This window comes from Macrotis lagotis, chromosome 1 (assembly GCF_037893015.1).
Source record: "Macrotis lagotis isolate mMagLag1 chromosome 1, bilby.v1.9.chrom.fasta, whole genome shotgun sequence".
NCBI classification, from domain to species: Eukaryota; Metazoa; Chordata; class Mammalia; order Peramelemorphia; family Peramelidae; genus Macrotis; species Macrotis lagotis.
In genome coordinates this window covers 17,966,891-17,991,586 of record NC_133658.1, presented here as the reverse complement: position 1 = coordinate 17,991,586, position 24,696 = coordinate 17,966,891, and the positions used below count along the sequence as shown (strand labels likewise).

Here is a 24,696-nt window from a genome sequence, read left to right as displayed (position 1 = left end):
AATGAAGAGGCTACTTTTTTTCCACATCCAAGTTTAGGGTTCCCAGGTAAAGAACCTCTGATACAGTAAAGGAAGGCCTCCCTGTGGCTATCACCCTCATGACCCACCAGATCAGACAATGTCTGTGGGCATCTACATCACAAGGATCTGAGATACCCAATACTTTGGGGCAGTTGGAAATGAGCGAGCCACACTCCTGGCCTATGTTACTATGAGAACATCTCCCTGAATCCAGGTCTCTTTTTAAACTGTGAATGATATCCTGCACCCAACATTCATCAACTGATCAGGACTCTCATAAAGGCCAAACAAAGCTTAGCTGTCAGTCTCTCTCTGGATCCGTCCAAGCCAGGCTTGGTTAACACTTGAATCCTGGTGCTTAGATGACCCACTGACAATGTCACTACCATCAAAATAGAGAAGTACAGCAGAGGTTTCAAGATGGTTGATTAAAGATAAGAGTTCAGGTTGTTTGCTGGGGTCAAGTCTGGCTATGAAAACGAATGACCAGAGATGTATCAGGAATCCGATGTTAAACCCAGATGTTACTGAAATGGCTTAAGCTAGCTTAAAGGATTTGGTCCTGCTGAAGAAATAATCTTAAGAAAATTAAAAGAATTTAGAATACTATATAGCTCCTGTTCAGGTCACATGGATGAAAGCCTCGGGGAAAACAGGAGAAAAAGTGAGAAGTTTTCAAATTCCCAATACGCAATGACACACAAATGTGTGTGTGTGTGTGTATGTATATATATGTATGTATATACATTTCTATATGTGTACCTAGAATTCTAACTACATGTTGCTCAGGACTAATTTCTGCTTTGTAAAGCTTGTTTAAAAAAAATGTTCCTTCTTTGCAGAGGGACACAATAATATAATGGCATAATTCTTTTCAAATAGGTTCATTTTGCTGAATTTTTTCCTCTTTCCCCCCCCTTAGCCATGCCTCCCCCCCCCCCCCCCCCCGGAAAGGGAAAAGGAAAGAGAAAGGACATATTGAAAATGTAGGTAATATGAAACAAAATTTTTTTTACTAAAAAAAAAAAAAAAACAAACCCAAATTCAATTGAAATGATCATTTTCCTTCTGGTTGTGCCAGCAAATTACTTGAAGCTACATACCACAGTTCTCTTGTTCAATAACGGGACAGCAAACATTCCAGACCGACTCACCTCTAAATCTGTCCCTGCCAGAGTTGCTCCTCGAAGGTTACAGTTTTTCAATTTTGCATTTTTTAATGTAGCAACACGAAGGTTAATCCCTGTCATCTGACTTCCCTCCATATCCACACCTTTCAAATTAGCACCTAGAAAGGGATGATACTGTGAGAATTTTTTCTATTTACACTAGATTCCCACCTCCCAGAACCACACAGGATTAATCAATTTGCAGTGGGAATAGGCAAGAAGATAGAAACTTTCCTACAAATTAAAGTGCAATTTTAGTAAATGGTGATAATTGTTTAGTATAAAAAGTCAAACTAAACAGTCTTAAACAATCAGGAAAAAATCCATGTTTTTATATGCATAAAATAAAACATGAAATTACAAAGGACACTATTTTATTAACATTTCAGATTAAAATGATAAGACAAGTTCAGTTTTTTGAACTACTGGAGCAAGCTTGAAATCACCTAATCTGATTAACAATGAATTTAAAAATCTTTTTTGTGAGCTTGGGACATGAAATAAGCAGTGTACTTGTCAATGAGGTCTCACTGGTCACTTTTGTAACATAATGGTGATATATTTCCTCTTATTCATGACTTTCAGGGATGATTAATTTTATGTGGAGGCATACAGAAACAAAAAGTGACTTGCTCATCAACAACAAAGATTCTTCTTTTTGTACTGAAAAGGTTGAAGTTTGGGGCAGCTAGGTGGCACAGTGGATAGAGCACCAGCCCTGGAGTCAGGAGAACCTGAGTTCAAATCCAGCCTCAGACACTTAATGATGACCTAGCTGTGTGGCCTTAGGCAAGCCACTTAACCCCACTGCCTTGCAAAAACCTAAAAAAAGAGAAAAGTATGAAGTTTGGTTTTTCAGATGAAAGCTGCCCCAAACTCAAATCTGGTGGACTAGAGTTTCTCCCTGCTGTTGAGCATTCAAGGGAAGGAGGGAGGAAAGGAATATGTATTAGGAGCCTAGACATGAAGCATGAGGCTAATAAGCACTTTACAAATGAGACCATCTGAGTCTCACAACTCTGGGGAAGGGGCTTTAATTATCTCCACTTTACAGATGAGAATTATCTCCACTTTACAGATAGAGCTGAAGTGACTTGTCCAGGTTCCCACAGCTATCAAGTGGCTGAGGTTGGATTTGAACCCAGGTCTTCCCAACTCCAGGCCCAGGCCTCTAGTCTTCCACAAGTCTGTCAGGGGAATCAGTCATTTTCATTCTCCTGATTTCACTCCTCTATGGTGGTAAGAGGACTCTGAACTGCAATCTTACCTTCCAAGTTGGCTTTAAGGCCTGAAGGATCCTCAAAGTTACACAACTTTAAAGATGCTCCTTCTGCATTAGAGCAAAGCATTTTCACCCCCTGGAGATTTGCGCACTGTCAAAAGAAAGGAAAATGCTCAGATTATAAGGAGACTGCAGTTTAAACTGGAGGAGAACATTATGGCTCAAGGAGAAGAAAGATAATTCATGTTAAAAATCAGTAGAACACATTTCTCTCATCTAGACACTGCCCTTTACAATTTGCAAAGCGTGTTTCTTGATTTCTTATCATGGGTCTAGTCATGAAGCACTTACTATGTGCTAGGCACTTTACCAATGGGACTTCACTGGATCTGCCTTGCTCTGATAGGGGAGACTCAGCATCATCACTCTGGGCCCTCTTCACCTGGAGCCCGTCAGGACCTGCCCAGAGCCCCCCACCCCCACCCCCCACTCCAGAGGCCCTACAATGAGCAAGCATTCTTTCCACTCTGCCCACCCTGCACTGGATGCAATGAGTACAGAGGACAGTGGTTCTGTTCTAATAATAAATGTTTCTTTTCAAATTGGTTGGTAGGAAGGAGGTTTGCAAATGAGCAACAGAATGGACTCCAATCCCAGGTCCCAAGTGTCGGAGCCATGAAACTCAGTCAAGTTCAGTGCCAGGAGTGGGCCCCGATTTCCTGATGGGCAGCACCAACAAATGGGCATGGACTTCCAAGAGGCTATCATCACCCTTGATTTAAGAAAAGTCAATTAATTAACCTAACAAAGCAGAGTCTTTTCCTGCCCACCACTGTTGGTTAACAGTGACTACCAGAGATGATTTTCAAAAGGTGAATTCACAGAATCAAGCACGACTATAGCAACTATGATCTTTGTCCTAAAAAGACAGAGGAACGAGCTAAGACTACTCAAATCCTACAAGCCCTGGAATTTAAGAATTAAACAAATTTTTGCCTCAATAGTTTAGAGCCTGGCAGTGAGGTGTCATATAATGACAGCCAGTCCAGAGTTTTGTAAGATGGGACATGTTGAGCTTGGGGCTATCGGTATCTTGAGCTAGATATCCCAGAATCACCTGAAACTCAACACCTTCCAGCCAGAACCCATCAGAACTCAATTTGGGGAGGATTTCCAATCCAAACTTTTTTTTCTTTTCTTTTCCACCCCACACAAACTCAATATCTCAATTGACTGAACGTGGGTGAACTTCCTACTTCAATGAGATGGCTGAAGTCACTGAGCTCTTCTCTAAGATGAATCTCTGCAACTATATCCATGATCCCACCCTCTCCAAACTCCTCCAAGACTTTCCTACTCCAAAACTTATCCCCCCCATCTTGCATGCTCAATCTCTGTCTCCCACTGGCACCTTCCCAACCATCCACAGACACTCATCTTCCTGAGCTTCTCCTCCATTCTTCCCTTAACTTTATTATATTCTCTGGCTATTCACCCATTTCTTTCTTACCCTTCATGATTAAAATTCTTAGAAAAGCAGTTTAGGTCCATTGCCTGCAATGCCTCTTAAGCCACTCTCCCCACAACCTTTTGCAATTTGTCTTCTCCTAGGACACCAATGAAATTATTTAAATAGATACCAGAGACCTAATAACCAACCCTAACAACCTTCTTGTAATCACCTGCTCAAGTCTCTCCAGAGACTTTGTCATCTTTGCTGCTTCTAGCCTCATGTTTTGGCTGAATTCTCTACTTCTCCTACTTCTCTACCTCATTCTTCCTTTTCTGAGATTGAATATGGTCGTCACTCAAGGGAGACCCTTGATTTTTTTATCCTCTCCGGGCTATACGCACTCCCTTGGCAAAAATCATGGCTTTCTCTGTCACCCCATCTGGGTGATCCCCAGCCCTCACTGCTTTTCAGCTCTAATCCCACAATCCTCAGAGAATATGGCATCTCAGATGCAACATGTTCAAGATGTAGGTTATGATCTTCTCCCCTTAACCTGGCTCTTCCTTTTGATTTTCTTTACTCTATCTGGGTACCCCCATTCATCCTGACTCCCAGACTCAACAACAAAAGTTTCTGTCTCTTTTTCCTTCACTCACCTTTTATATCCAATCACTCACTTACTTTGGCTTGTTGATCTCACCTTCACAACGCCTCTGGCACCCATTCCATATATTGTTAAACTCAGGGAGGTTAAAGAAATAGGTCTTTCTGTTAAGTAGGCCTTTCCACAACCCCTCCTCCCCAGTGCATCTTTAATACTACAACCAAAATATTTTTTCTTCTTAAGTCTTTGATCCAGTCACTTTTATACTCAAAACTCAAGTCATATCTATTACTTCAAACTCCTTGGCTTCTCATTCAAGGCTCTTTAAAACTTAGTATCATTTGAACTTGTTAGCATTAGCTGGCACCCACCACCACCACCACCACCACATGGACAACATGATAAATAATGGACAAGATATATGGCAAATATGCCCAATTTCAACCACTTTGGACCTTACCAGTTATAAGAGTGACTAAATACACCAGCAGGGCACTAGAGGATTCATCATTTTTAGAAGTTTTTCCTTCATAAAAAAATCAAATAGTGGACGGGATCACCTCCTGGGGGTCAGACACCACTCCATTTCTAAATTCCTATCTCTAGGGCCTGATCCAATGGGGGCACTACTCATGCCTTCCTACTCTCTGGTCATCTAATCTGACACAATCATAAGTCAGCAAGGATGAGCCAGGACTGTTGAGTCAACAAGAAAGGCACAAGGCCGAGTGCATGCCTAATGGGAAAGGCCGCATGTAGGCAGCTATGGTCCAAAGGGTGGACCTAGGAGAGAGTCCAGATTGAGGCCTGGGGAAGACCTCCTGGGGAGCCTTGAAGGAAGCCAGGTCAGGGGACAGACCATGAAAATGCCCCAAAGCCCAGGTTTAAGGAGTGGAAATTGTTCTTACATCAAGCACTGATCCGGAGAGATCAGCTCGTTCAAGATTTGCGCAGCAGAGATTAGCATGCGCAAGATTGCAGCGACTTAAATTGGCCATTTTGAAATTTATGTATCGAAGGTCCAAACGAGAAAGATCAGCACCACTGAAGTTTAGACCCTAAAAGAAACACAAATAAACTCTCACTCGCGAAGCTGAACATTCCATTTAATTTTCCATTTTGCGGCCATAAATGTCTTTACAGACATCATGCGAAAAGAATGGGGGAGTGTGTTAAGAAATTACTACAGAAAGTCTTCCTTCTAGTAAAAAGGCCACATATGAAAACAAAAATTGCCTCTTCAATGTTCTTAAATAAGATGCAGGCTTTTAAGTGAAAAACAGGAATAGGTTTTAAGTATTTTGCTCCAATTTAGCAAATAGTAAAGAAGGTTTGTTAAAAAAAAAAAAAAAGAATCTTATGTGCCTGCTCCAACCAATGTACTATAGGGACACATGCAACCTCAACTGGTCATTGGGAGGGCTTGCTTTTCACTGGTATATTTTGCATAGATGAGGAAACTGCATAATTTAGTAACAAAGAATTTTTGTAAAAAGAAAGAAAAGGAGAATCACTATTTAGGATTAAGATGCTGGGATGCTTAAGATTTTTACACTGTGTTCAAAAGGAAATTAAACAAAATGAAGGGAAAACAATAGACAAAGCTTGATGTAATTGTTTTGTAAAAACATCCTGTTGAATGATTGAAAGCTTTGCTAACTGGAGCAAGGGCTGAAGGAAAAGGCTGCTCAAATACCTGGCAACGCAATTCTGATTTGGTTGGCGTGGCGAGCAGAAATCGAACAAACTCCTTTCGAGATATTGGAGAATGGTCTTCTGGTGGTTGAGAATTCTTTAGGAAGGAAATATAAATATGTCAGTCTTTTCTGAGCTACTTAGGATGCTGTCTTCGTGTTCTAAATACTACTATATTATAAATAAGTGTTTAAAAATACCTTTATTGCCACTTCAAGATGTTCAATCAATGAGTCAATACCAAAAAATCTGGCCTCTTCTAACACACCTACCAAAGCAATGACAAGAAATTGGTGTTTGGGGGGAAAAAAAAGTTACAGTCTCCATTTATCTTTGAACCTTCATCATTTAATGCAGGATATGTTAAAGAACATCATGTGGGGATAACTAGGTGGCACAGTGGTTAGAGAACCAGTCCTGGAGTCAGGAGGAGCTGAGTTCAAATCCAGTCCCACACACTTAATACTTACTTAATGACATGACCGTGGCAAGTCACGTAACTCTATTGCCTTGTCAAAAAAAAAAATGTAATGTGTAGCAAGCAGATTACTACTCAACATAGGAGAGAAATTAGGGATGCTCCACATATCCCCAAGACAAAATCTTAGAGAGAATGAATCTCTGAAACAGTTTTTATTTTGTGTAAGAAAAAAAAATGAAACTAAAAGACTACTAGACTGGATTTAAGTATGTACTTCAAATGAATTTCCGATCATTTCTGTAACTTTAAAACATTGGAAAAATTTTTCATTAACAAAAATGAATAGAATTATATTGTTTGACTGGGATTCTAAGAAAGATATTTAATACACCTAAAATCCAAAAACCCCATTAACCTTCAAAATAGAGATGAGTAAGATTTATAAAGTTTCTTCTCCACTTCTTTTTTTGTTGCTATTTTTTGCAACTTGTCCAAAATCACAAAGATATTTAAGTATTAAGTATCACATTTGAACTCAGGTCCTTCTGACTCCAGGAACAGTGCTCTATCCCCTGAGCCACTTAGCTGCCCCTCTCCTCCACTTCTTAAACATTTTTGAAACTGGAAACCAGATTTGACAGCTCTTAAAGGGTGGTCAAATACATAATACTTTATCATCTACTTTTCTTAAATTGACACAAATTATGATTTAGTAGATTTATTTCCTTATTTAACCATCCCTTGTCATATCATGGAAATGAGCCAGGGAATCATGTCAGTCAATAATACCCTTACCCATCACACAAGAGGTGGCCCTTCTTTCTGCCAAATCATCTGGGTCCCCCTGCCTTCTGTCTTAGCCATTCTCATTAAACTTCAAGCTCTATCAACTGGTTGTTTCTTTGCCCTCTAGAATTCTGCCCATCTCACTCTCTCTCCATCCCCTCTAGTTATTAATCCTACATATCTCCTCTCTTTGGTAGCAAAGCAATCTACGTTCTCCACATCCACTTTCCCCCCCCCTCACTCTCTCTCACCTTCTTTGGTCTGGCAGGTCCCACCCAGTTACCTATGATCTGTTAATCACAAATCTAGTGGCCCCCCCCCAACCTCTTCTCTCTAGGTTTTTAATGACCCGGCCCTCCCTTTCTCTCCTCTGACATTTCCTCCCCCTACCTCCCTGCAGGCCCACACTATCTCCCACCTGGGAAGTCTCCCACTCAGCTCACAAAGAGAGCTTCCTAAAATGGAGGCCTGACCATGTTCTCCTCCTTTCTCAAGAGTCAGGAGGGTAATAACCACATATTACTAGCCACTGTGCTAAGAGCAGAGAAAAAAAGAAATCTGTCCTCCTAAGAGGTTCACAATCTGATGGGGGGGGGGGGGGGGGGACAAGTGCAAACAGCCATGTATGAGGAAGTTATATGCAGCAGGATAAAGAGAATCTTAACTGAGGAACAGCAAGGAGGCCCAGGGGAATATATGGCAGATGATGTGGTGTGGGGTCTATATGGGGGTGGGGAGAGCTTATGAAAAGCTTTTACATTTGATACTGAAGGTAATAGGAAGAGACTGGCATTTCCTGAAGAGAAGGGGTGTAGCATGGGACGTTCTCAAGTACTTTGGAGAGAACATTTTGACAGATGAGTGAAGGATGGACTTGTGGTCAGTAGATCCAGCAGCAGCTACTGCAGGAGTGTCAGCATGATGGGATAAGGGCATCCAACAGGGCAGAGTCCAAGGAGTGAAGGGAGCAGAATGAAAGAGCTATTACAAAAGGGAAGATCTAAAGACCTGGGTCACAAATTGGACATGGGGATGAGGCACTGAGGAGCCAAGGATGACACTTGGAACTGACTGGGTGACTGGGAAGATGGTGGCACCCTCAATGATAAAAAAGAGAGGAAGAGTATAGAGTTAAAGGATACAGAGAATGGGTTCAGGGTGAGATGTTTGTGGATCACCCAACAGGGCAGCTGGAGATGTCAGGCTCAATGTCAGCAGAGAGGTTACAGCTGTATACCCAGTGAGCATCAGAATAGAGATGGCAATTGAATTCTTGGGAATTAATGAGATTATCGAGTGAAAAAGTGTCTAGAGAGAAGAAAAGAGAACCCAGGATAGAACTCTGGAAGTCATATTTAAGTAACATGGCAGACAGGACCTAGATGAAGAACCAGTAAAGCAGAAAGACCAATGCCAGCAGAGAGTAGTAAGAACCCCAAAAATGTAAAGAGTTGAGTATTGAGGAGACGGGAACAATATACAGTGTCAAAGGCCCAAAGAGGTCAAGAAGGATGGGGATTGACAAAAGGCCACTTAGATTGAGATTTCTAGAACAGCCTCAACGACAAATATAAAATCCTCTTTTGGGGCTTTCCAACCCTTTCCTACCTTTCTAGACTTCGTAATCTTTTGTCCCCTCGTAGCATAGACGGCTCCCATGCTTGGAAGTCTCCACTTCCCTCAGAGCTTACCTTCCATTGACCCTGGGCAGTGCCAGCTGACTTGTTCTAAGGGAATGCCCTCCAAAGCAAGGACAGAGTACTGTGGCCACACTTGATATGCTAAGTGCTTTGCACAAGACCTCACAACAGTCGGCACCAAATAATGCTTGCTGACTTGATTTGCCAATGAAATTTGTTTCTGAAGGATTGTCAGACTGTAGAATTTTCTCTTTATATTAATTGAACCTAATACTAATTGGATCAGACTCTAGAGCTGGAGGATTTGGGTCTGAATCCCATTTCTGCCACTTATCTCTGGGGGACCCATGGACAAACCTCAGTTTCTTCAGCTGTTAGATGACGGATTGAACCAGATGACATCTAAGATTCCTTCTAATCCAAAGCAATTATCCTCTGCCTTGTTTGTGTCCAGACAGTGACTAATTGTCAGAGAGGTCCAACTCTTGACTCTAGTCCAACAATCTAGGTGCTCCACTATCCCTCCTCCAAGAGCAATCAGAGGGGGCCAATTGGGGAACAGTAGCATCTTCCAGAGACATGGGGAGGAAGACAATGTTTTCTTTTTCCTACAACTGTTGATTTTAAGAAGTGTATAGTAAAATATGCCATATGCTGAAATAGTTTTGTACTTTTAGCTGAAATTTTATTAATAAAACCCCAAAAAACTTCCCAAACCTCTGATGGCATATGACTAAAGGGTGAAACCCTATCTTCCCCAAAAGGAGCTGATCCAACATTGCTAACCCCAGTCGTGGTTCATAACTCCTTGCAATAGGCTGTGTTCCCACTCCCTTCTCTGGTGAGCAGTCTATTTACTAAAGAATAACATGTTTTGACTACTACTGAATGCTATTTAAATGAGGGGTTTTGCTTTAAATGATCCATCTCGGTTCTTTTTGGCCAGAGGGCCAGGCATAAGTTCACAGAGAAATTCATACTTGATTTCAGAAAAAACTTCCTAACAATTTGAGTTGCTCCAAAGTGGATTGGGCTGGCATGGGCAGTAGGGAGTTCCTCCCCTGCTGGAAGCTTTCTTGCAAAGGCTGGATGACTACTTTGGGATTGGAGCATTCCTTACAGATAGGGAAGCTTATCAGAAACCTTATTTTCTAATAATGTTAAGAAGTAAAAACTTCTATGGTCTAACTCCCCCACCCCCCAGGAGACTCATAGGAAAGTGAGTAGTAGGCTGAAGACAAGGAAATGGACCCAGGGTGGAAACTGAAACCAGTGGTGACTTCCTTCCTGTGACCTCCTGAGTCAGAACCACCTGGAGTCTTGCCTACTTCAAAAAGGCTCTGCCCTAGACTTTTTGTTTCCTCCTTCCTTTAGGATAGGGAAGGTCCTATTCCCTGGAGTTTGTATTGCAATACCGAAGTACTTGGCTCACAGTAACATCCATCCATCTTTCTCTGGTCTCTTTTCCCTTACCTTCTCAGAAAAGGCCTTCCAAAGAGAAGAGCCAAAGAAGGAACTGAGGAATTCTAGTAGATTATTAGGTGACTATAGCACTGGAATGGTTCCCTCAAACTGTATCATAACATATGAAATTTGCCTGGTTCAGTATTCCTGTACCTGTCACCTCAATTTGCCTTAGAGTAGAAAGATGCCCAAGGGCATGGAGAGACTGAGCCATTTGGATATTTCTTCCTTTCTGTTGGAAAGGCTTGGCTTTAGAACAATGTTAAAGGAATACAAATTGTTTCTGGCAGACATGCCTAAAATGTGGAGAATCACATGAATTTTTCTTCTATACAGATAGTTTGGGGAGCAAATTTACCAGCAGTTGGAGGATCAGGAAGTGCTTCATATAGAAGGTGGTGAAAAGTTCTCAAAAATTACATTCTTAAGACACACAGAAAAATAATTCTCATAAAAAGGAAGAGGGTGGGGAGTTTGGGATCTGTCTAAAAAGACCACTATTGTTTGTACAGGAGCCTTTCCAATACACTCTGCTCTCCAGCCTGCTGGGCAGGGCTGTCTTCAGCCTGTAACCTCCTGGAGAGTAGGCCCTGTTTGTCTTTTTGCTTCTTTATATGTATCCTCAAGTGCTAAGCTGAGAGATGGGCACAAAGATCACTTAAGGAATGGTGGGAGGGGGCAGGGGAGGGGAAAGAAGTGTTGTTTAAAAAGAAGTGACCCAGGGAGTCAGGAGAACCTGAGTTCAAATTCTCAGACACTTAACTGCCTAGCTATGTGACCTTGGGCAAGTCATTTAATCACATTGCCTTAAATAATTTTTTTAAAGTGACCTTTGAGGCATTTCTGCCTTTGTGTTGTGTTTTGGGGACCCTTTGAGAGTGAGAGCAATGTGGGTTTTCCCTGGAATTCAGGGGCCTCTCTGGTACAGTGTTTTGAAGGTGTTTGTTTTAAGTTCTGGTCCCACTAACGGGCATGGTATTGTCTCTGTCTCTGTCTCTCTCTCTCTCTCTCATTCCCTTCTCCAAAGTTGCTAGTAAGCAGCAAGCAAAAGTCAAAAGCTATTGGCCAGCTGTGGCCTCCTGTCTTTCTCTCTCTCTGAAAATAGAGTAATTCTCCTTCTATGATTTTTTTTCTCAGCTGTAAAATGGGGAGGGGGAAAAAAATTAGAATTCTTAGAATCTTGTTTTTTTCTGTCCTGATAACCTGGTTGCACAGCTTTCCCTCTGCTCCTTCCATGCTAAATCATTACTCTAACTATCTGATAACAGTTGTGAAATAAAATTCATGGGCAATAGAGTTCATTTCTAACCCAGTCTAAATGAAATGAAAGTTCTAAAATGTGACTTACTCCTTTTATATGCTTGGGATTTGGATAGGTTTTAAAAAAAGAAAAATTTAAAATTAATAAGCAATCGCAAATAACCACCTAAGTTAGGGTGCCAATATTTTTAAGATTTCAGGGTCTAGCTCCTTGCTAGGAAATGTTTAATAGAATAAGTGTCTTCGCTTCAGTCAGAAACTACAAAGATAATCTTTCCCTTTAGAAATTAAAGTAGGTGGGGCAACTAAGTGGTGCAGTGGATAGAACACCAGCCCTGGAGTCAGGAGTACCTGGGTTCAAATCTGGTCTCAGACACTTAATAATTTCTTAGCTGTGTGGCCTTGGGCAAGCCACTTAACCCCATTTGCCTTGCAAAAACCTTAAACAAAAAAAAGGTGGTAGGAGTTTTTCAGAGCCAAGATTCAGTCTATTAATATTACCTATTAACTGTTAATTGAACAGCCATATTTATTATATATGTATCTACACACACACGTGTATATGTATGGGCTGATCCTTTGTGCATTATTAAAAACATATTGTATTAACTTGAAGCTTTTTAGTTTTTCAAGGCATAACTGTGATCATGGTATTTTAAGTGTCCTATGTTATAATTAAGAAATGTTACTATTAGGATTATTAAAGGACAGATTCTCTCATGAACTAAACATCTGGGAATTTAAAATTGTTGTACTGATTACAATCACATCTGGCCCTAAAGTTACGACCCCTGCATTGGGTTTTCTCTGACCAATTTTAACTGGTTTGATTTGACAGGAATTTAACCAGTCTGGCTTCCTCAGGGTGGCCAGAGATGCCACTTGGGTGTTTCTACAGTAGCCTGGGCCCCTGCCTGCCTCTAGAGTCTTTTGTAGTTCCTGCAAATAAGGGGATGAGACCTGAGGCTCTGAAAGGAGAGAACTCTTGGGACTCATCTCCAAAGGTGGATGTACCTTTTGGGATCCAACTTTGTCTGAAAATGCCACCACACCCTGGGCATCAAAAGAGGAGGAGGAGGAGGAAGAAGAAGAAATGGAAGAGGGCAAGAGAGGAAAGAGGTAGAAGAGCAGCAGCAGTTTTTGTTGTTCAGTTGTGTCTGACTCTTCAGACCATTTGGGGTTTTCTTGGCAGAGAAACTGGAGTGGTTCACCATTTCCTTCTCAGTTCATTTTACAGATGAGGAAAACGAGGCAAAAAGGGTGAAGTGACTTGCCCAGGGTCGCTCCAGCCCCATTGTACCCGAGACACTCCTGCTGGCAGAGGATGGGTCTCCTCTCTTGGTCAGCGCTCACTCCTGGGCCTGCCTCGTCCTTTAGAGTCTGATGCAGGCATGGCCTCTGTCAAACCTCACCTCCTCAGGAGGTGGCAACCTCTGCTCAGGCCTCACAAGACAGACTTCTTATAACTCTCAAAAGCACTTCTAGTATATCAGGCATTCAATGTGTTTGAGGAATTACAGGAAAATAAAAGACAGAGATGCCCCGAGAGAAATGTGTTCCCTGAACAAACAAGGAATGAAGACACAGAGGTGGATGACGCCTTGCCCCCCCCATAGGCTCTGGTGGTGTTCAGCTGAAGGAAGGTTCCCAGCATTGGGGGCAAACACAGATGAGAGCTCCCCAGAACAGGCAGGCCAGGATAAGCTGCAATCTGCATTAGTAGAGAGAATACTCCTTCATTGTGGATGAAATCACAGATAATCCTGAGAACCAGAATGCTGTTTACTGGATCAGAACCAAGTCAGACACCCTCATTTCAACTGCTTTGCTGCACAGTCATAATGCCTGCTATCTAGTAGAAGGATCACAGCAAAGCTTCAGGGCTCAGGGCTTGCCATCTGTGGGAGCACAGCCCCCTTGGCAGAGGGGACCCATGCTTGTCCTGCAGTTGCCCTACCTCTCAGCTCCTCCTGGAGCTCCTCTGGGAAGGCCAAGCCTCAGCAAGCAGCCTTGGGGCCCATCTCCAGAACCTTTCAGCTTCCTGGGCCGGACCAGAGCTCACAATGTGTGGGCAGAATCCAGGCAAACACTATTCTCTTTTCAAATAAAAGGAAATTTTACCATCGTGGGGGGGAAAACCCAAACCAAACCAGTATAGAGTACAATGCTCCTAAACCATGAGGATTTTAAAGGAAATTAAAACCTTGAAAGACTTACCCAATAAATTAATGCCATCATTTACAATGAGCTGTCCATGACGTAGGTAGTTCAGAATAGGTTCAAAATACTCAGGACTTCGGTCAATCAGGAAAGCGCCTCTGTGATCCTGTTTATTTCCCCAAGCACCTGGGGTCCCATTAAGGCAAAATCAAATTTTAGAAAATTTTAGATTTTAGAAAATAATAGAAGTCATCCCACCAAGAGATCCCACAAAGTCTGGTAAAGCTGTGTCCTACTCACCTTTGTCCTTAAACATGTGGGCCAGCATACTGTCAGGTTCTTTATTCACTAAAGTGCTCCTAAAAATTCAGGGGAAAATATATGATTGCTCCTTTGTCTTTATAAAGAAACATATTTAGTTAAGAGTTTAGGGGACCCTAGCTGTTCTCTCAAAAGACACATGAGCTGACCTCATAGGAATACTGTTGAGACAATTCCTATGGAGTGAACTGCCATTTCTGCAGGTCCTAACTGCTATTTGCTTGGACTGCTCCTCCTGGGAAGCTATTATAATCCAACAGGGGAGATCACTACAGCCCCCAATTTTCCCATTGGCTTCAGAGAAGTAGCTGAATTCTTTCACTCTATAAGTGACACAAGTGGCCATTCTCCAGGCTGTGGGACAATGCATTCTGGAAGCCTAACTGATGTTGAAAGTTTCCCTTCACCTGTCTTCCATACTCTCTGAAAAGGATCGAGGTGAAGCTCCCCATCAACAGAAAGTCTTTTATCATTTTTTCTGTTGGGAGATCTTAAGACAGGTTGTCTCACCTCCCTGGCTCAGTTTTTACTCTGCAAAATGAGTGAGATGAACCAAAGGCTCCCAGATAATGACTCTCTCTAGCTAGCCACTCCCAGGATGGAAAAATGGTTTGCTATTATTTATGCAAAGAGCACCTGAAGGATTTGGGAAGCAGAGAACAATGTAATCCAAATAACCCAAGATAGCCTACTGTTTTTGAAAAAAAAAAAAATTATAGGAAGGTGTATTCCTACCGTGTGGTTGTAAAGTACCGTCCCCCGACATTGAGGGTTAGCCAGTCTGTGTGAGCTCCCGTTGGTCCTTCAGGGAGTTTCAAATCTGTCTGAGGATCTACAGAGGGGAGAAAGAAGATCATCTGGACTTGTCTCTAAGGAATTCTGTGGTTCCTTATGGATAGTACCTAATTATTCTCAGTCCTGAACAAGAGAGAACACCACCATCACCCTGAATCTGGAAATAAAAGAAGTATGGATTTGACTTCCCAGAGACGCAGAGAAAGTGGAGCAGAGTGGAGGCATAAGGAGTTCTAATTCGCAAGCAGGCTGGGTTTCCAAAAGCAGTAGTTATTGTCACTGGAACAAGGAATGGATTTTCCCATAGAAATGGCATTAGAAATAAGGTGAAGTCTCCAATCTGCCCCACAAAAGTTTTTTATAATCTACAATTTTTTAAAACTATGTTAAGAATAAAAGGAGTCCAGGAAAACTTGCTCCTTCTTTCCCAAAAGCAGAGCTAGCTCAAGGCAAAATTCTAAAATCAATCAAACTTATTTCTGCCTCAAGTGGCCTCTTCACACTTTTCATCTGGCTCCTGCCTGACTCTGGAGGCTCCCAGCTCACATCAGAGGCACCTACTCCAAGGCCAGCCCTGCCCCCAAATACTCCCTGCCTTAAAGTGACCCATTCCATTGCTTCCTCAGCCACAACTGCTTCTGAGTTTCAAATCTTCTCCTTTCTTCCTTCCCCTCTCCCTCATTGAGAAAGCAAACAATGGTGCTATGGGTTATACATGTTCAGTCATGCAAAGCACAAAATGTTAAAAAGAGTTAAAGAGATTATCACCAAGACAATCTGAAGATTAAGTTAAAGTTTCTAAAAACAGAATAATCTTCTTTTTGATTTCAAGATCTATTTGCCACATTTTTAAACACTCAAAAGAGCCATTCCCAACAAAAAATTACCATCTCTTTCTGCCAAGTCAGAATACTGACTCAAGTACAAAAGGCCTATCACAAAATCCTTTTCAATGTCCAATTTTCCCCAATCTCAACATTTACATCTTTCATTTAATTTCATCAACATTTCATCAAAAGAGTTTAGTTTTTAAGTCACTTACCAATAAATGGTTCTCCTTCACATACAAAAAGAACATCATCATCTCTGGAAGGGGGGAAAAAAAAATCCTATCAGTAAAATTTAGTTCAGCCTGTTTTAAATTGATAGTAGTTCACTAGTTCTGATTTGGTAGAGTAGAGGTTCTTTGTCTTTTTTGTTTGTTTTTTACAAGATATTGGGATTAAGTGACTTGCCCAGGGTCACACAGCTAAGTAATGATTAAATGTCCAAGACTGGATTTGAACTCAGCAACTCTTAACTTCAGGGTGAGTGCTCTATCCACTGTCCCACTTAGCTGCCTGGGTTCTTTACCTTTTTTTGTATCCTGGCCCACTTTGGCAATTTAGTGAAGCCTATGAATCTCTTCTCAGAAGAATGTTTTATATCCATAAAATAGATGGCATTACAAAAAGAAATAATCATACTGAAATACGGTTTAAAAATATTTTTAAAAAAAATTTATGGGTCCAAGTCATCGTCACATCTACTAATGCCAAGAAGTCAAATAAAGTATATAAAATTTTAAATACTTTTTTGCATTTTGTCACCCGTTGGTCTTGCAATAAAACCATCCATTTGAAGGTTAATTTTATCAATTTCAAAAAATACTTATGCATTCCAAGGACATGGTTAAAACCACAGTCACATCTTAACATTTTCTATATATCATTAGTAATCCATCAATATTTTTTCCTTATTAAACATATCTAGCTAGCTAGCTATAGGTATGCATGCAAGTATGTGTATATATATATATATGTATATATATATATATATTTCTGAATTATTCAAGTTATCAGTTATTGAAAAATTCACTAAGAAAAAAAACAATGAGACCAATATCCTAAAGTCTATTTACCTCAAAGGCGAGTGATATGAGAATCACACACTGCTGCTTGAGATGATCTTTATCTATATGTTCTCTTCCACTAGTGCCTATGATTGGAAGGAGACCCTATTACCTATGCAGCCTAGAGTTGGTCCTTTTACAGTTCAGAAAGGTGCAGCTGAGACTTTCTGTTCTGGAAGAATTTATATTTCCATTAAGCAGCCCTGTTTGGGGTGGGGGGGCAAAATAGAAATTGAGAGAATACACTGATCTCCTACTGTGAGAGATCCAAAAATCACCCCCAGGAATATTACAGCTAAGCTGCAGAACTCCCAAGTCAAAGAGAAAATACTACAAGCATCCAGAACAAAACAATTCAAATATTATGGTGCTGCAGTCAGGGTTACCCAGGACTTGGCAGCATCCACCTTAAGGGCTCGTAGGACTTGGAATATAATATTCTGGAAAGCAAAAGAGCTTGGAATGCAACTGAGAATCAACTACCCATCTAAACTGAACATCCTCTTTCAGGGGGAAAGATGGACTTTCAATGAAACAGAAATTTCAAATGTTCCTGTTGAAATGACCAGAGCTGAACAGAAAGTTTGATCTTCAAGTACAGGACTCAGGTGAAGCATTAGAGTGGAGAAGGGCAAATTATGAGAGACTTAATGATGATGAATTGCATGTATTCCTGCATAGAAAAATGACACTGATAATATTCACATGAACTTTCTCATTTAATAGAGCAGTTAGAAGGAGCTCTTAATAGTCAAGACATAGGAGACAAATTTGAAGGTAAAATATATTGTAAAAATGGAGTCAAAGGGTGAAAAGGAAATATACTGGGGAGAAAGGAAAGGAAAGGAGAGGTAGAATAGACTAAAATATTGCATGTAAAAAAAGTCAAGAAATAATATAGAAGGGGGGAGGTGAGAGAGATTGAGGGAGCCTTTACTCTTATTGGAAATGACTCAGAAAGGAAATTATATATATATATATATATATAATAGGGCATAGAAATCTAGAAAAAAAAAGAGAAAGAGGATGGGAAAAAGGGGAAGGGAGAAGGTAGGAGGAGGGGGTAGATTATGGGAGAGGATAGTCAGATATAATACATTTTCTCTTTTACATTTTGCAAGGTGGTGGGACTAGATGGCCTGTCCAGGACCAAGGGGATGGGTGGGTGCTGGGTCTCTGAGGTGGGATGTAGGCTTGGGGCCTCTTAGCCCCAAGGCCAGTGCTCTATCTGTTGTGCCACTCAGCTGTCACATAGCACACTTTTGATGAGGGAACAGAGTGAAAAGAGAGAGAAAATATAAAATTGGTAGTGGGGAGAAATGGATGGAGGGAATTACAATCAGCAACATCAACTGTGGAAGTAACTTCTCTGATGGACTTATGATAAAGAATGCGATCCACCACAGAGACAGAATTGATGGTATCAGGACAGAGACTGAAGCACATTTTTTTTCCTCAAAAGGTTTTTTATTTTTGTGTGTGGGGCGAATTATGTTTACTCTTATAAGACTATTTTAGTAATGTATAAATAAATAAAAATATAAATAAAAAATGATTTCTTATAAAAAGAAAAAAGTCCTGTTTTTGGAGTAATATTAAATTTCCTAGAAGTATATCCTAAAAATAAGAGCCAAAGTCACTCCAAAGTATTTGGCCCAGCATTTGAATTAAAGGGATAAGATGACTAAGAGACCAACGAATCTAATTTCTGTTTTTCCCAACTTCATCTGATTAGATGCAAATAGTAGTGACCAAACTTTTACCTATGCTAACTTCTGCATAACTAAATTGGTATCTAGTCACTAAGCATTCATTAAATCTCTATTTGCAAAGTGCTTATGTTCTAACAGGAGAGATAAATGGAGAGACAAGTTATTTGCCAAACATTATGGCTTTGGTGACAAAGAAAACAATTTCTAAACAAACTCCTAGAAAAATCCAAATGATTTGATTCATCTGTACCTATGCTCACTGCACTGCCCAGAATGGCATCCTCACTTTCATTCTTTTAGGGAAACCAAAAAAAAAAAAAAAAACTAGCCTAGGGGGCCACAAAGGTCCTTCTAGAGCAGAGTCCACCCTTATGGTTTAGAGTACACTTTCAGAGACAGATACAGAAATGATCAGCTGATTAGAAGGACAAATTGGGGATTGGCAGCACAATGAAAGTTGAATTAAATTTTCATAAAAATTACCTGATCAAAGCAATATCATCAATCAGTCCACCCTTTCCATTATACACACTTGTTGCTTTGATTCCCAGTTTGTTGCTGGCCACAGAAAGCAAGTCTGATAAAGTTCCATACACAGCAACCACCTGTAAAGAAAATATTTTGTTAGCTAACACAGTGTCATCACCCATAAATAAATCTGTTTGCACCAGAAACCAAATCTATTCAAGACTTGTAACAGAAGATAGATGAAACAAGTCTGGTGATGATAATCCCTAGAGGAAGACTTGTAGGCATGCACTCTCTGTGATCACATGGAGGATTTTCTTGGCAAAGATGTGCTTTGCCATTTTCTTCTCTGGCTCATTTTACAGATGAGGAAATAAATGTAAACAGCATGAAGTGACTTGCCCAGGTCACAGTTAGTGAGTGTCTGAGGTCGAATTTGAACCAAGGTAGAAGAGTCTTCCTGACTAAAGGTTGAGCATCCAAATGAATGACTAGACCTCCATCAAGTGCTTACAATATGTCAGCCATGACCTGGACTAAGTAATGGGGCCATTAGGGGCCAGGAGAAAAGTTCTAGCAGCTCCTATTCCAATTAGGGCAGATGATACCTGTTTGACTGCAAGATAGATGGAAAAGTTTGGTTGTCTGTAAGGTCCCAGCAGCAGGGCAGTTGGCAAGGACCCGGGGGGGGGGGGCATCACTGGTGGGAATGCTCTGCCTTCCGGTTCAGAAGGGGAATGGAAAAAAAAAGAGGAATGAGTACACCAGCCCTGGAGTCAGGAATACTTGGGTTCAAATCCGACCTCAAACACTTAATAATTACCTAGCTGTGTGGCCTTGGGCAAACCACTTAACCCTGTTTGCCTTGCAAAAAAAAAAAAAAGAAAGAAAGAAAACAGAAGATATATATAAAACCCTTTATGATCAACCACTCAATAAGATGATTGAAAGCATCTACAAATACCAAACAAGGGGCAGAGAATCTCTCTAGGGACCCGATTTATTTTGAAAATTAGGATAATCTACTCAAGAACACTTCTTAAGTGACTGCTACCTGTGGGATAGATATAAAAAACAAATTGTTTCTGTCCTCAAAGACTTTACTGTTTATCTTTAAGGGGAAAAGTAGAGGACGGTGAGTGTGCTACACTGTATGTACACAAGAAACTTTAACATGAGATGGTGGAAATGTGGCAGGAATGATGGGTAGCAGCTTACACAGTAAAGAAAATAAAGTTTGGTTTAGAGTTAACACCTTTTTTTAAAAACAGGGAGTAAGGAAGACAGATACTAGCTGGCCAGAAAAGGGTCATAAAGAGAAACAGGAGGGATCAGAATGACAAATGTCCAATTCTAAGGAAGATGATGGTAAGACTAAACTAATATCTGTTCAGAGATGGCCATACCAAATCTTGGGAGAAGTGAGGGTGGGTAGAATCAGGAGATAGGAGAGCAGAAGATCTCAAGCACAGGGAGGAATGACATGGCAGAGGGTCCCTTAACAAAGTCAGCACTTGGATTTGTTTCAGAACCTCCTGACTATCAATCAATCTTCCCTTCTTTCTCCCACTTTCTATTGGTCTAATTGGCCTCTCTGTAGTTATTCCTCCCCTTAATTTTTCTCCCCCTTTAGGCATTCTCTTCCATTATTCCTTCCATTCCTTCCTTGACTGACATCTGACATTACATACAGTATTTCCTTTAAGATACTATTTTATCAAATCAAAACATATGTTTCTTCAATGAAAAAAAGGTGATTTCTTACTTTTTGGACCCTTGAGTTCACCATTCAAAAGAGAGAATTAAAAAAAACACCCAAATGAAATTAAGTTGACTTTTCCTTCCATTTAGTTCTCCTTTGAGAGTCAGTGATTCTTGAAACAAAGAGTTCCACATCACTCTTCTAAAGAAGAGAATGAAATCAAGCACAATACTCAGAAATAATCACATTAATTCTAGTTTAAAACCAGATGTCTTAGCAACTTGCATTATATAACTCTTCAGCATAGACTGAGACTCACAATAACAAGCTGCTGAAGTCCACACAAGGTCTTTCAAAACCAAATTACTGGTTTTAGGTTAAGAGTTGGGGAGTTTCCATCTTCCTCCTAGGTTCAAGTCAGATTAGTGCACGCAACAGGAAAAATCTATCATAAACCCCCAAACCTACCCAGCACACTAAAAGCTGATTCATGAGGCAACCAGAGCCCAAGAGGAGTCTTCCTCTAGGGAGCAAAATAGTTCCAAAACAAAGCCCAAAGTGAGAGATGGGTCAGAACATCTCATTTAAGTATCTCTCTCTCTCTAACACACACACACACACACAATTTATCATATTTGTCATTCCACAAAATAGTTTCCAATCTGATTTCTATTGTAACTAAGCAGTTAGTACTGAATGGGTCAACATTCTCTGGCTTTAGACTGTCATAAATCATTAGCTTTAAAGTACACAGGCAAATAGCTAAGGACAAGGCTGATGTGCATGGCTGAACAAGTATGTTCCTGAGTGTTATATTTAATTTAGCTTTATGTTCTCTATCAGCCCCTGAGATCTAGAAAATATCTTTGGAGTTATTGGAAATGGGAGGCTCCACTTGGCCAAATGGTGGTTTTAAAGTTTTATGAGCCAGCTTTAATGCTTGGGAAGCACCCAGCTTTTTCTCAGGGTCAGATATTTTTGATTAGTCTAAAATTTGTCATTTTCCCTAAGGCTTCTAGTTTTGACAAATACATTAATTAAATGAAGTCTAGCAGTTTGAGAATCTACCGTGCAATAAAATATACAGTGGACTACCAGTTCAAGAAAAGGGTTGAAAAACAGACACCAATCATAGCAGAAGCCTTAACACTTACAAATTTCCCCAAAGCTAGACCAAGCAAGCCTTAACCCATACTGTTTTCCATAGTTTTTCATCCCAGCTTGATTTTATGGATCAATATAATTAATACCACAAGTCACATTTCTGACGGGCAATCTGTTTTAAATAGGCATGCTCAAATTCTCCCCTTGACATTGAATATAAACTAAATTGAACATTAGAACTTTTAAAAAATGAGCTCCCTCAGGACAGGGACAGGTATGTTTTGGTTTTTTTTTAAGTTTCTTTGAATCCGTGGTTCTCTGGGGTAACACACAGGGGGTGTGATAAAGGCAGAAAGTGCTCTGACATAGTAAGAAGAAGACGATGTTTCAAAGAGAAGGCTGACCTTTTAATTCTAAAAGTATTTATCTGAAAAGGAATCAATGGTATTTTATATTTATCTTAAACACTTGAACAGAAACAAGCAATGGCATGAGAATAGTAGTATTTTCATTTCAGACTTTCACTAGACAAAGTAGTCTTTAGGAGCAAGTCCTCCAGAGCTGAGAAAATGAGTTTTCTAAAATGTAGTGGCCAAAACAATTATTACCTGAGAAGAACAACTAGAATTTCAGATTAGGGCAGCTAGGGAGCACAACAAATAGCATGAGGGGTTTCCAGTTCCTAAATTCAAATCTGGCCTCAGACACTTATTGGCTTTATGACCCTGGGCAAGACACTTCACCTTGTTTGCCTCAATTTCCTCAACTGTAAAATGAGCTGGATAAGGAAATGAATGACAAAGTATTCCAGTATCTTTGCCAAGAAAACCCCTAAAACCTCATTAAGAATTGTACCCCACCGAACAACAATTTCAGACATACTTTAAGATTTGTAAAGCATTTTACAAATAATTTATCCTCACAATAATCTGGGGAGATAGAATTGATTCTTATCACTCCCATTTTACAGATAAGGAAACTCAGACAGAAAGAAGTGATCTGTTTCTAAGGTCACATTTGAAATCCAATGTTTCTGACTCAATATTCTAGCCACTGTGCTACCTGGGTTACCTTAGGGGACGACCTTTTGGTGACATGACTGCCTCGAGCTAGACTGGTTCGTTAAGCCAATCTATTGTAAGTCTCCTCCCTGAATTCTTTTTGGTCTGCTAGAACAGAGTCAGAGATGGCACTGACCACTGACCCAGCCTTCAAGAGCCTGGGGTGACATCCACTCCCATACAGAGACACCAAAGACCTTGAGTGACACTTTTATTTACCATACTTTGCCAAAGGGCTGTGACAGAAATGAGAAGTGTGTGGAATGGAGGACACCGGAGGGTCACGTTGAGCAACCACAAAAAACAGGATGGTAACAAGACAAATGGTTTCAGGTTCATTTAAATAACATTTTATAGTTTTAAGCTTTGCAAACTCTCTAGAAGTCTGACCTCTTCTGACCTTAACAACCTCTGAGAGAGGCAAGGGCCATCATTAGTTCCATTTCACAGAGGAGGATCGTCTCAAGGTCTGAGAGGTCCAAGAACTTGCCCAAGGTAACAGAACCCCAGATGTCTGACTCCAAGTTCAGGCTCTCTCCATTTTGCAATCTAGTGAATGAACTTGTCAGCTTTGCAGGGGGCTTGAGGAGGGAGGGAAAGATGGATAGTCTTAGGATATTGGTATTCATAGTGTCCTTTACTTAGATAAGGCTGCTAGAATTTATTTCAATAAGTATTTAGGATACATTCAATAGACATCTGGTAATGGAAAGAACATAGCAGTGGTTGGTATATATCTGTTTAATTTTTACCTTTTAAACTTCAATAATTTAAGTTTCAAGAAACTATTTTTTTTTAAAAGAAAAATACTGAATTTGGGAGTAAGGGAGATGAGGACTATACTCTGTTCTTTCATCTGCTGCTTTAGATTTGGCTTCTCTCTAGATACATGGGGTGACTTCCCCAGAAGGGCAGCTGCTGGAGAGCAGGGATCTGGCCAAGTTAAACCTAGATCTGTGCCTAACACTTAGCAAAGTGAATTCTATATGCAGAGTAAGCACTTCATCTTTGGAAGGGCATCTGTAGAATGCATTTCAAAGCAACTCTCTGACAGTTGAAGAGAGGCTTCATTATATAACTGACCAGAACACATCCATCTATGGCTGAGCCAGCGGCCTGCTCGGTTGAGAACAATTGTATATATGCACTTTAGATGCATTGTCTACATAGCACACTTAAATTACTGAAGATTGAAAAGTTGAAAAATGCATGTCGATATTACGAAGACTCTGGTCAATTAGTAATTATTAACTCCTAGACCTAATCCCAGAAGAGTCCTCAGAGGCCACATTCCATAAAACAGTTCTTGGAATAATGCTAACCAATTCACCTACCACTGGTTATATTTAATAGTTAGGTTAAATCAATTTGCTTTGATGTCTGTCAAATAACAAGTAAAACAATGAAGTCTCAAACCATCTTTCCTTACAAAAAGATGACCAACTCAAAAGGATATTAATGTGACAGCACCCTGTTTTGTTTTGTTTTTTGTGCAATATTCAACTGGAAATAGTTCAACAATGCAAACCTCCTATTTTACCAAAACAGGAGTTCATAATTTTGTACTTTTTAACATCAATAACCTGAACAGGAAACAGTCCTTACTTGCCAGAAGGTATTGAAAAACTGTCAAAATGCAGAATGAAGGGGAGGCCTTCACTAACATAGGTACCATGAAGTTAAAGCATATTTAAATCTCCAAAAATAGGAATCACAGTGATGATGCATGAACTTCTGGAGTTCTGGG

At 40.4% G+C, this 24,696-nt stretch overlaps 1 protein-coding gene across 3 annotated transcripts in view; it reads right to left on the bottom strand.

The window, feature by feature from the left end:
• The window catches only part of KCTD9 (potassium channel tetramerization domain containing 9), a 33,098-nt gene that overhangs the window by 3,232 nt on the left and 5,170 nt on the right, over positions 1-24,696 (bottom strand). The window contains exons 1-11 of one of the 3 annotated variants that reach the window (XM_074195265.1): positions 21,253-24,559; positions 19,098-19,219; positions 16,054-16,097; positions 14,952-15,048; positions 14,196-14,254; positions 13,953-14,081; positions 6,365-6,432; positions 6,166-6,261; positions 5,378-5,527; positions 2,458-2,563; positions 1,176-1,309 (exon numbers count right to left, since the gene is read on the bottom strand). In XM_074195265.1, the coding sequence (XP_074051366.1) occupies positions 1,176-1,309; positions 2,458-2,563; positions 5,378-5,527; positions 6,166-6,261; positions 6,365-6,432; positions 13,953-14,081; positions 14,196-14,254; positions 14,952-15,048; positions 16,054-16,097; positions 19,098-19,219; positions 21,253-21,276 (1,029 nt within the window). In that variant the 5' untranslated portion in view covers positions 21,277-24,559. Of the gene's footprint in view, positions 1-1,175; positions 1,310-2,457; positions 2,564-5,377; positions 5,528-6,165; positions 6,262-6,364; positions 6,433-13,952; positions 14,082-14,195; positions 14,255-14,951; positions 15,049-16,053; positions 16,098-19,097; positions 19,220-21,252; positions 24,560-24,696 lie in introns of those variants that run through there. The other 2 variants (XM_074195259.1, XM_074195269.1) reach the window with 2 other exon arrangements.